Source organism: Sceloporus occidentalis, unplaced genomic scaffold, assembly GCF_023333645.1.
Source record: "Sceloporus occidentalis isolate IW3139 unplaced genomic scaffold, rSceOcc1.0.p SCAF_3, whole genome shotgun sequence".
Classification (NCBI taxonomy): domain Eukaryota; kingdom Metazoa; phylum Chordata; class Lepidosauria; order Squamata; family Phrynosomatidae; genus Sceloporus; species Sceloporus occidentalis.
The window spans coordinates 117435293-117448159 of NW_028316983.1; the positions used below are offsets into that span (position 1 = coordinate 117435293).

General features: G+C 42.2%; 1 protein-coding gene across 6 annotated transcripts in view; it reads right to left on the bottom strand.

The window, feature by feature from the left end:
- The window catches only part of LOC149316618 (axonemal dynein light chain domain-containing protein 1-like), a 59341-nt gene that overhangs the window by 16211 nt on the left and 30263 nt on the right, over nucleotides 1-12867 (bottom strand). For all 6 annotated transcript variants that reach the window (XR_016280509.1, XM_089515935.1, XM_089515937.1 and 3 more), the window contains 4 exons: nucleotides 12374-12467; nucleotides 10076-10284; nucleotides 5894-5990; nucleotides 3649-3759 (listed from right to left, as the gene is read on the bottom strand). Coding sequence is in view for 5 of the 6 variants with exons in the window: in XM_089515935.1 (XP_089372061.1) it covers nucleotides 3649-3759; nucleotides 5894-5990; nucleotides 10076-10284; nucleotides 12374-12467 (511 nt within the window). In the remaining variant the exon portion in view is untranslated. The remainder of the gene's footprint in view (nucleotides 1-3648; nucleotides 3760-5893; nucleotides 5991-10075; nucleotides 10285-12373; nucleotides 12468-12867) is intronic.

A 12867-nucleotide genomic window follows, 5' to 3' on the forward strand; every position in this document is an offset into this window, starting at 1 on the left:
ATCCATTGCCTGTGCGGCGGGAGGGCCTATAGGGACTTAATCGGGGAATGCTATTTGAAACAGGTAGGTCTTCAAATCCCGTTTGAATTGGGCCAGGGAGGTAGCTGAGCAGAGCTCTATGGGCAGCGTATTCCAAAGGGCCGGGGCGGCGATGGAAAAAGATCTCCTAGAGGTGGAGGATAATCTCGCCCCGGGAACCCTAAGTAGTTGCTGCCCAGATGTTCTGAGGGTGCGAGGCGGAATGTACGGGGAGAGGCGGTCCTTCAGGTATCCTGGGCCCAAGCCATTTAGGACTTTATAGGTTATCACCAACACCTTATATTGCGCCCGGAAGCGAATGGGCAGCCAATGGAGGTCTTTTAAGACCGGTGTTATATGGCTGGCCCTGGACGTACCAGTGACCAGCCTAGCTGCCATGTTCTGCACCATTTGAAGCTTCCGGGTTTGATATAAGGGCTGTCCCATGTAGAGTCCATTGCAGAAATCCAATCTCGAGGTTACCAGGGCATGTACCACAGTTTCAAGGTCCCTCTGGGCCAGGTATGGGCGCAGCTGGCGAATAAGCCGAAGCTGGTAACAGGTGCTCTTGACCGTCGCATTCACCTGAGCAGTCAGGTGAAGGGACGAGTCAAGAAGCACCCCCAGACTGCGCACGGAGTCCTTCACAGAGAGCGTGACCCCGTTCAGGAGAGGTGGAACCACCGTCATTCCTGGACCAGGGGAACCTATCACGAGTACCTCCGTTTTCTCTGGATTCAGCTTGAGTCGGTTTTCCCTCATCCAGCCCATTACTGACTCCAGACAGGCCACGAGAGGAGAGACGCCATCCTCAGTCACTGCATCAGTCGGAGACATAGAGAAAATAATCTGGGTGTCATCAGCGTACTGATAACCCCGCGCCCCATGTCTCCGGATGATCTCTCCCAGCGGTTTCATGTAGATGTTAAATAGCATGGGAGACAGAATGGCTCCTTGAGGGACCCCAGTTTTAAGGGCCCTCTCGTCGGAGCACACGTCTCCCAGCTGCACCATCTGGGACCTCCCGGAGAGGTAGGACCGGAACCACTGGAGCACAGTGCCCCCAATTCCCACCTCTGCCAGGCGCCCCAGAAGGATACCATGGTCTATGGTATCGAAAGCCGCTGAGATGTCCAAGAGCACCAACAGGGACACGCTTCCCCTGTCGATGCCCAGACGGAGATCATCGACCAAGGCGACCATGGCCGACTCAACCCCATAACCCGCCCGAAAGCCAGTTTGAAATGGGTCCAGATAATCCGTTTCATCCAAGACCCCCTGAAGCTGGATTGCAACCGCCCTCTCGATCACCTTCCCCAAAAATGGCAGCAGTGAAACTGGCCGATAATTATTATACACCAGGGGGTCGAGGGAGGGCTTTTTTAATAAAGGTTTTACTACGGCCAATTTAAGAACAGATGGAAATTGCCCTTCCCTCAGAGATGTATTAATTATCCGGCGTAACAATGAAGTTACAGCCGGTCCCCCCTGGGCTGCTAGCCACGAGGGACAGGGATCGAGAGAGCAGGTTGTCTTCCGAACACTTCCGAGGATCTTGTCCACATCCTCGGTACTTACCAACTCAAACCAATCCAGCTTAATAAAGTCCACGGAGGCCCTGGACGCCTCTACACTAGGTTCTGCCTGAATGTCGGCGTTAAGACCTTCGCTTATCCGAGAAGTTTTATCCACGAAGAAGTCATTAAATAAGTCACAGCAGGCCTTAGAAGGTTCAAGGATCTGGTTCAGGGTAGGGGGGAGCTGAGTAAGCTCCCTAACTACCCTGAACAACTCTGCTGGACGCGACTCCGCGGACGCGATACGAGCACCATAGAACGAATTCTTTGCTGCTCATATCGCCTCTCCGTAGTCCTCTAACAGTTGGGCTAGGAGAGTCTTGTCGTCTAAGCGAAGGTGTTTCCGCCAACGGTACTCTAGCCGTCGCAGCTCCCGCTTCCTTGCCCGGAGATCTTCCGTATACCAGGGCTTACGTTTGGAAGCGGGTCTGAGAGGGCGCTTGGGAGCGATACTGTGTATAGCCCTCGAGAGACCGGTATTCCAGATACCAGTCAGGGCATCAACAGAATCGCCGTCACTTCCAACCATGTGTCCCTCTAGGGCTTCCTGGAACCGGTCAGGTTCCATTAGCCTTCGAGGGTGGACCATCCTAATAGGTCCACCACCCCCGGGAGGGATCTGGGTAGAGACCTTGATTTTCACCTCAAACAGGAAATGATCCGTCCATGGCAAGGGGGAAATATCAGATATTTCCACCCATGGATTTTCCGCATCAGAACAGAAGACCAAATCGAGAGTATTACCCGCACAATGCGTAGGACCCTGAATTAGCTGGGACAGGCCCATGGCAGCCATGGTGTCCATGAGTTCCCAACACTGGGCAACATCACAGTATGACAAACAACAACAACAACAACCAAAAAGAAAAAAAACCAGACTCCAGAATGGGTATGAAGTGGTCAATAGCTAGGTGATCAGAAGCTAGGGACAGCAGAAGCCAGAGGCATCCCACTTCAGTGGCATTCTCCAATGAGTCTCCTTCACTCCACTAGGGATATGATGAATAGAAGACATGGTTATGAGTAATATAAAATCTGCCTCCCATATCCAGTACTGTGTCAATTGACCCCCAATGACAAGCTTTGTTTTAGACAGACATTGTGTTACAGCAGCATTAAGAAGAATTAGTACTCTCAATTGTGGATTATTTTCTGTCCCACAATGGAAATCCATCAGAGGGCCTGAACAGACAGGTCAAAATAAAGCTGCTTCGGGTCACTTTGGAGGAATGCTGTTTAAATGACACATCTTTAGAGGCCAGAAACTGTGCCAAACCTGCGCCCCAGTCCTTAGGACTGGAGTATGGCTTTGGTGCGGCTTCCGGCCTTTTAGGATGCATGCATCATTTAAACAGCATACCTCCAAAGTGACTCGAAGCAGCTTTATTTTGGCCTGTCTGTTCAGGCCCAGATATGTGCCTCAGCTGTCAGACTTCCCATGAAGCCCATATTAAGTCCACTTAGGGAAAAATCACATGCTATAGCAAATAAATGTCTTTTTCCACTGCAAGAAAGCTTCCAGAAAAGTGTGATAACTTTAACCCAGATAAGAGATTCAGCACATTTTAGAAGTGCTCTCTCAAGGAGTGAAAGATGTCAATTTGTCAGATCAGGCAGTTTTGTTCACTTGTTTATCTTGCATTTAGTGTCCTTTGAGCCCTGGTAGCTCAGTGGTTAAATGCCTTTATTGCAGCCACTCACTCATAAACCACAAGGTTGTGAGTTTGATACCAGACAGGGGCTCCAGGGTTGATCCAGCTTGGCATCCTTCCGAAGTTGCTAAAATGAGTACCCAGCTTTTTGCAGGCAATTAGCTTATACATTGTAAACCACTTAGGATGCTGATAAGCAGCATAGAAATGTACTTGCTATTGCAATTGCTTTGTTTTCTGATTGGTCACTGGAACATATACACAAACTCAATTTTCAAATCTGGTTGCTCAAGTGTTCATCTCTGAGGAAATTCCACTGCAGAAGGGGAAATGGGTTTATCCATGAATCTTAAAAGATGAAGTCAACATCTCCCCCGAACCAAAATAATAATACATATTACCTCTAACCCAAACAGGTTGATCAGTTCTTCTTGACTGACTAAGGTAGTGGGAGAAGTCTTCATTCCAGACAGAAGAAGATTGCAGGTTTCAATCCAATCCAGGCACTCTGTCTGTAAATGTAAAGGAAAAGCAGTCAGTCACTAAAAGGTAAAGAGGAGTTCAACTAGAGTATTGGATATGGTAAGTGTCAGTTTGGAATATTTAAACCAGGGCAAATTGATTCTGGTTACAGGAAGCTCAGAGGAGTCTGTTGCCTGATTTCAGTGATCAGAGTGACATAAATCACTGTCATCCATTCAAGGACACAACATTGAATTGTGTCGCATTCAGCCACCGAGAGGGACCAAGGTGTTCTGCATTCAGCTTTCTTAACTAATACCATCAACACTGTGAAGCCTTAAGAAACTTGCTAGTGAATAAGGACAATTCATTTCCAGGAAAGAAACTTCTATTAAAAGTAATTAGGATTTGAAAAGAAAAGAGGGAAATGACTATAAACATAATTACAGTTGCAGGAGAGACTTTGCAATTTAAAGTGAAGAAGCTATTTTAAAATGCAAGGCTTTGATATTTTTAAAATAAGAGGACTGAGTCTAAGTGGTTAACTTAATAGGTGGCATGAGAACCAAAGACTGTTTATCTGTTTCACAGACAAAACGTCATTATCACATCTTGGGAGCTGAAGAGGAAATGAGATTTGATTCTGGGTGAAAGAGAATAAATGCAGATGTATCTGGTTGAGAAAAAGAAACTAAAGTGACATTGTATGGTCAAGAGAAGTAATTACATTGGGAAAGAAACTGCCATTTAAAACAGTCTGAAAGGTATGAAAAATGGCTTCAGAGAGGAGATAAAAAACTGGACAACCTCCATTTACTCAGGGACCAAGAACAACAACCAATTAAGATGAAGGAAAGGAATCGATTTTAGAGGAAATTAGATGAAAGCAGATGAAAGAGAAGATGAATAAAATGAGAGGAGAGATGAGTCAGAGGAATAGTGATTAGAGAAGAGAATTTAAGAAAGACTTGAAAGACAAAATAAGAGAGTGTCTGAAACTGGAACTGAAGGATATAAAAAATCTTTAGCCCAAATTTCAATGGATATGCAAAAGATGGATGAAAAGCTGACTTCCTTTGAAGACAGGACCATGAAATTAGAAGGATTTATTGAAACAATGACCTGTTTGAGAGTGGCAAAAGGAGGGGGGCAAAATGAGGCACACCAGCATTCAAGCCAATGGGGCTTGAATATAAGTGATTTTCTATTTTTGCACTGGGGGTCTGGAACGGATGCCCCATGAAAACTGAGGGGCAACTGTAATTTAATTAAGGGAAAAAACTACAGTCAACACTCTGTATCCATGGATTCTGCATTCATGGATGATTCAGTCATTCATAGCTTGAAAATAATCCTACAGATATATACATATTCCCAAAAGCAAGCCTTGATTTTGCCATTTTATGTAAGGGACAGCATTTTATAACACCATTGTATTTAATGGGACTTGAGCATCCACGTATTTTGGTATCTATAGGGGATCCTGGAATCAAACCCTAGCAGATACCAGAGGCCCACTGTATTGTTTCATATAAACAAAATAGGAGAAATGTTGTGCAGTTTATGAAGAATAAGAGTAATGTTGTAGTTTTTAGGATTTGAAATGTAAGTATTATTAAGTAGAGGTGTGGTGTTAGGGTAGTTATTAATAAAAGCATGTAGTTTGGAAGGAGTAAGATTAAGATATAATTATAATCACAAACCAGAAAGTTCGAAGACACATGTATTCCCTTATATATTTATATCCTTTTATTCTTTGTTAGGTTAAAAATGTCTGCTGTATGTGAATTTAAAAATATTCTTTAAAAAAGGATCTTAAGGCATCATAAATACTAAAAGGTTTGACAAGGTATAAGCTTGCATTAACTGTAGCCCACTCTGCCTAATGCATCTGATGGGGTAGACTGTAGTTCATGAACGCTAATACCAAAGAAAATTTAAGTCTAAGATGCCAAAAACACTTTTGTTGTTTAAGTGGATAGTGTATGTCATCTTGAGAAATGGTAAATATTTTTTTCCAGTGTCTGGCACTTTTCAAATGATTCAATAAGTGCTAAATATCTTTTGTAAGTTAATACCTGTACGTATAACAGCTTTTTGTTATTATCTTTCAATTAAGATGTAAAATTTCTCTTTTAGAAAGGTTTTTTTTTTAAGGAAAAGTCCATTACTGGTAGTTCTTACTTTGATCTTCTCCAACTGTTGCAGCTCCTGGTCTGCATCTGGTTCAAAAGCGGCCCTTTTCTTGCGTGTTATTGAAGCAACCATCTCTTTGCAACAGCTGAGGAAACAGATAATGCCAATCAACCTATAACAATGTGTCAAGTCACAATATTCCTACATTAAATCTCTTCTGGTTCTATCTGCCATATTCACCTGATACAACTGCAATTGCAAAATGCAAGAGAACTACAGGTCAGCAAAGCTGTACTTTCTGCAAACCAAGGTAATTTTTGTTTTTTTCCAATCTCACCTCTATGGTGAGTTTGCTAAGTACCTGCAGACAAGCCTTTTTAATTTCATTTCATTGCCCACATTGGAAATTGGGGTGACATGAACTGCATAAAGATTACTGACATAACATGTGTTGAATATTTTGTGGTGCAATATAAACTGATTATTTTCTACCAATAACAATCCTTCTGTCTAAGGTAAAAGATCCTTTTTTATATAAACAAGTCTTTGTTGAAAATAGGCATTATTCTAGTGGACAAGCATATTTCTCATTTGACTTTGTCAGCATTCCCACAATTTATTTCGATTTGTTCAATACTTGCTGCCTCACAATGACACAACTGCATGGAAAAGGCCTGGGTCAGGGCTAGTCTCAGAAAACTAGTACAATTTCTACAAACTGCGAACCAGAAACTCTAGGCTATCAAGCCAAAGCCAAGCCAATCAAATACTTGGGTGATGGAACAAAGTAGTATCAGCCAAGGCTGTGCCTCCTGTGCACTTCACTTAGTAAGCCCTAAGCAATTTATCTGACTTACCTAAGCAGTTATAGTCCACCAAAGGCAGCATCTGCTGAGGCAAAAACATAAATCTCAGCAAAAATGTGCAAGCAGCCACCCTGCAAATTCTTTCCACAGAAGGATTATCCCTGATTGTTGTAGTGGTAGCTGTCCTGCTAAGGCCAGTGAACCTGTATGAGGAGTCTTTTGCCAAGGACTGGTAGGACACGATGATACCTTCCCACAGCCAGTGAGAAATAGAAGAGATGATGACATTTTATTCCCAAAACTGTTATGGGTGAGGAAGAAGTAAATTCTCTTCTCCTAACAGAAGCTGCTCTATTCATAGGGAAACAGAATACCATCCTAACTTCCAACTTGTGTGAGCAAATTATCTTGCAGATGCATCAATTCAGAACAGAATGAGGTCAACAGAATTTTTCAGGATCTGTCGAAGATTGAATTAATTTAGGATACAAAGGAAAAATAACCTTACCCTGGTGAAAAATGTACAATTGGAGATGAGAGTATTCTCACTTTGAAATTTACGCAGCAGCCACCACAAAGGCACTTATGCCCCACTCAAGAGAACATATGGGAAAGGGTTCAAAGGACAAAGGACAGATAAATATATACATAAATAAAAATCATTTTTAAAATAGAAGAAAGAAACCTGTTGCGTTTCACAGAAACTCTGCAATTCCAGCACTAGGGTGTACTAGGCTAGGAAAACAAAGTTGTCTCCCCCTCCCCCTGAGAAGATCAGTTTGACAGGATATTGCTTGCAGCCTGGAAGGAAGTACCCTGCTAGTTATAGACTGTAGGTATAGCATATCTTGATTTCAGTAAGGTCTTTGACATGGTCCCCCATGATATTCTTCCAAACAAGCTAGTAAAATGTGGGCTAGACAATGCAACTGCTAGGTGGATTAGTAATTGGTTGACAAACCAAACCCAAAGGGTGCTCAGCAATGGCTCCTCTTCATCTTGGAGAGAAGGGACCAGTGGGGCCCCATGGGGTTCTGTCCTGGACCCAGTGCTGTTCAACATCTTTATCAACAACTTGGACCAAAGAGTAGAGAGCATGCTTATCAAATTTGCAGGTGACACCAAATTGGGAGGAGTAGCTGATACCCCAGAGGAGAGCATCAAAATGCATACATATAGGATGGAGAATTCATGGCTTAACAAGACTACATGTGAAAGGGATCTAGGAGTCCTAGTAGACCACAAGTTGAACATGAGTTAACAGTGTGATGTGGAAGCTAAAAAGGATAATGCGATTCTAGGCTGTATCAGTAAAAGTATAGTGTCTAGATCAAAGAAAGTAATAGGCCACTGTATTCTGCTTTGGTCAAGCCTCACCTGTAACGCTGTGTCCCATTCTGGGCACCACAATTCAAAAAGAATGTTGAGAAGTGAGCATGTTCAAAGGAGGCCAACTAAAATGGTGAAGGGTCTGGAAACCATGCCCTATGAAGAACAACTCATAGAGGTTGAGAAGCTGGAGCATGTCCAGAGGAGGACAACCAAAATGGTGAAAGATATGGAAACCATGCCCTATGAGGAATGGCTTAGGGATCTGGGTAAGATAGCCCTGTTTATGTATTTTAAAGGGTGCCATATTGAGGCCAAAGCAAGCTTGTTTTCTGCTGCTCCAGAGAATAGGACCCAGAAACAATGAGTAGAAGTTACAGAAAAAAGAGATTCCACTAAAACATTAGGAGGAACTTCCTGACAGTAAGAGCTGTTTGACAGTGCAACACACATCCTTGGAGGGTAGTGGAGTCTCCTCCTTTGGAGGTCTTTAAACAAAGGCTTGATGGCCACTTGTTGGGGTGCTTTGATTGAGAGTTTCTGCATGGCAGGGGGTTGGACTGGATGGTGCTTGTGGTCTCTTCCAACTCTATGGTTCTATGATTCTTCAAGAGGATTTAGGGAGGGAAACTACACATAGCATATTTGAAATGTTTTGATACATTAGTGTTGTGATCCTTGTAAGCTTATCAAGCTTATGATCTCCATTTTGCAGATAGAAGGCTGAAGAGAAATGAGTGTTGCTTGCCTCACATCAGGTGGTAACATCACAGAAAATTCACCAATGGAATGTCATAATAGAAATGGGACTGGAAGATGCCTGCCACAGATGCTGGCGAAACGTCAGGAAGAAACTCTTCTAGAACATAGCCACATATCCCGAAAACCCCACAAAAAACTAAACATGGTTTCTCTTATCTACATCAGCCACTTGTGGAGATGATTAATTAAAATAAAGAAGGCCAGAAAAGGGCATCCAGTCCTGACAAAGTTTACATAAGAGATCATATAGAATTCATCCTCTAGCAGCCCTGTGAGATAGATACTATCACTGCTCTCACATACTATATACTCTCCAAAGGTATAGCTGTATTAGTCTGTGGTAGCATAAACAAGAAAGAGTCTTGTGAAGCCTTTAGAACTACTGTGTACTCAGTTGGCCCTCAACTTTCATGGGGGTGGGGGCACAGCCCCCCACCCCACCCCACGCAAGTGGAAAAACTGCAAATATAGGCACATTGTGTTTTTTTTTAATCTAAGAGAACATTTTTCTAGGTAGCTGTAGGTCCTGCAGCCTGACTCTCTGGTCAGCTTCCACCATAGTCAACCATAGTGTCATGGTGGAGGACCTACAGATGTCTAGACAGAATCTATTTTTCTGATGGCAGAGGCAAATACAGTAAGTAATCAGCCAATAATCAAACTTGTGAATGTTTAATCTGCAAATGTGGAGACAACTATTATAGCATGAGCATTTGTGGGCTATAGCCCATTTCATCCATTCATTTATTTAATAAATTACAGTTTGTAAAATCTTACACTCTTTTCAATGTGTCAATTAAGGTTTCAGAGCAGGGACTCTATTGTATTTACTACAGTGGACCCTTGTTATACACTGGGGTTTGGTTCCAAGATCCCCCATGGATAACAAAAACCGTGGATGCTCAAGTCCCATTAAATATAATGACATAGCAAAATGGTGTCCCTTAGAAAATCAAGGTTTGATATTTGAAATTTATACTTTTTTTGAACATTTTCAAACCGTGGATGCTTGAATCTGTGTAAAAAAATCCATGTATAAGAAGGGCCAGTGGTATATGTGAAGCTAAGACCTAGATATCACAAAATGTAACAAATCAAACTACTTCTCATTGTTACCCAAGGCCATAGTTACATGGTTATTTCATCATAGGCTTTTCCCAAGCCTGATTAGATGATCTTGGCCTAAATTCTATTGTTAGTCCCTACCATAGTAAACCCATTAAATCAACTGAATTTAATCAAATGTTGATTCAGTGGCTCTGTTGTAGTTGGGACTAACCAAAAGGATTCCAGATCTTGTAAGGCAAATGAAGTTCAGAAAAATCAGCAGTACCTGACTATATAACAGGAAAATTTGCTCAACTTTGCAGCCAGACTCTTAGCTTCTACTTCCAAATTGAAAAGGTTCAGCATCTTCTGTTCTGCCTGCCTTGCAATTTCTGCTTCAGTCAAGGGGAGAGTATTGTGAGAAGTGAACTCTGGCACCATGTGAATCAGCAGGCTCACCATCCACTTGCTCAGAACATTGTGGAAGTCAGTTGTCTGCAGAAAACATAAAGAAGAGAAATTCAAGATCTCTCAAGACACAACATGACTCTTCTTAAAACAGTGGCCTTCAACTTCACATCTAGCCCCTGATCTTCCCAACCTGCAATTAAATAAAATGTATTAATATTGTAGATTGTTAAACCTTTAGATAACTACTGTATCTAATTCTGTCCTCCATGTATCCCCCACTCTCTTTTCCCTTCTCCTTTCCCCCTTACATGTCCAAAAACTTGCTGTGGCACCCACACTGTAGCCTGTCTTAGATTTGGTTATATTTACTTGTGGATCATAACATAGCAATTGGATCAAGCATTAAAACTGTTGACAGTATAAAGTCTTCTTCAAGAAATAGACATGACACTCAGCTTTAGCACATGTAAACCCAGATAGACAGCATATTTCCCCTTTAATTTTGGTACAAGCCCACACCGGATAGAAAGACATGACAGGCCATTGGTCACTGGAAACTTGGGTAAGAGCTCCATGAAATGGCCAACTAAAGCAACAGGCAGAGGGTCAGGCATGCACTTGGGCACAGAGATGGCACTGGAATGTGAAAAAGCAAACATTTACATGAGCAAGGTATTAAGTGGGGTGGGGGGTTGATAACATCAGTCAGAAATGTTTCTCCTTTTTTCCCCAGCCCCATTCTCAGGTAGTGTGAACATTTTGTGGTTCCTTTTTGGGGTGAGAGAACAGAAGAGAGTCTAAGCCTGGAATTCTTTTGAGACACTACACTATCATAAAAATCAATACACAAGTGATTCTCAGGGGTTGCTTAAATGCCATCCCAATGCAGCCAATAATTTTGCTGGCACATAGACAACTTTCTCTCACACTCATCTTTGCTCAGGAGGGTAGAGAACTAACTGACTGCTCAGTGTGTGAGCTCAAAGCCATGGTGTCCACTGCACGCTCTGTAACACAGCTGTGGGGTCCAGCATATTACGCTGGTGTATATTTCCGCTATGCTAAAAGTGTATAGGATCTTGACCTAAGACTTGCTGTAGGACAGTATGTCTGTGCTTACTCTGAAGGTGGCTATGTAGCATTATTTAAAGTAGCACTTTGTGGGGATTGCTGCCCAAAGCTTGCAAAAAGCTATTTTTGGACTAAAACTGCCAGACTCCCCAGCCAGCATGGCCACCATATTAGCTAAGAGATTTGGGGAGTTGTCCAGGAAGAAACACATTTCTAAACTTTGATTCTGCCTGGAATCAACTGTACAACCAGTTTAAGGTATTTTTTTTAAAAAAAATTAAAAAAAAGATGCTGCTGCCACTTTCAATAAACCTTTTTCTATCCAAAAGAGAGTGGTACAGGTTTGTTCTCTGCTGCCCAGAAAGTAGGGCTGGGTCTAATGGTTTTAAGTTAAAGGAGGGTAGATAATGATTTAGCATCAGAAAGAACTTCATGGCAGTAAGAGTGGCTAGACAGTGGAGCCAATTACCTAGAGAAGTGGTGGAGTCTCTTTTCTTTGGATGTCTAGCTGAATTTCATGCACTGAGCAGGGAGTTGGACTCAATGGCCTACGAGGTCCTTTCCAACTCTATGATTCTATGATTTCACAAAAACAATTAAACAGAAAATGATTTTTCCCAGGATAGTAGAAGGAAATAGATTCTTATTTCCACTACTATCCTGGGAAAAACTATTTTCTCCCTGTTTGCCACTGTATCTGAAAAATTAACCTCTCTATTTTTTTCTTGGTTCTAATTCCAACCCTCCCGCTGCCCATTATTTTTAGATTTTCTTTTGAAAGGAAAATATAGGAGAGTGACATTGTTAAACAGTACTGATTGCTAGGCAGATAAACCATTAATTGTTCCTCCCAGATCAGCCTTACCAGTCCTTCCTGAACTGCAGCATACTAGCCTTGCCAATCAGCTTTCAGTAAGATAGGATACGTCTGCCCTATAGCTATGTTAGCTGTGACTAGATCATTTCAGTCTTTCCCAGTACAGGAAAAAGGAAACAACAAAACACCCCAAAAGATGTTAAAGACTGAAGTACTGCCTCCAATTTTAATTAAGCAACAAGCTTGCCCTCCTTAACAGAACATGTGGAATATGGGCATACATACTTCTTGTGTGAGCTGAACAATTTCTTTTTCAGAACCACTAGTTGTTGTCAGGATCCACTGTTGAATCTTTTTGAACAATTCTTCTGGTGGTACCCTTAAGTCAACAAATCAAATTCAACAAATCAAAGTCAACAAATCAAAGCCAAGCCCTGTGTTTTTACATCAATGACTCCTACGTTCTAAAACGGGAGTAGGGAAACTCCAACCCCAGTTTTACAGAGCCCAAACCCTTCAGGGAACCCCAAAGTCCCTGGGCCTCATCAATTAAAAAAAAAGCAAAAAATAATCCCCAAATCAACCAAACCACAACAAAACTGCTAAAAAATATGACCCTACAGTGGTCATATTTGATCCTTACATTCCCACAAACCACCTGAATATAATAGTCAATTTGGGGGACAAAAGCAAAACTGAAAGTGAAACCAGGTGACTTATAGAATGTCCCATACACATCACTATGCCCCAATGGGGAGGAACAGAGCTGAAAAAATGGC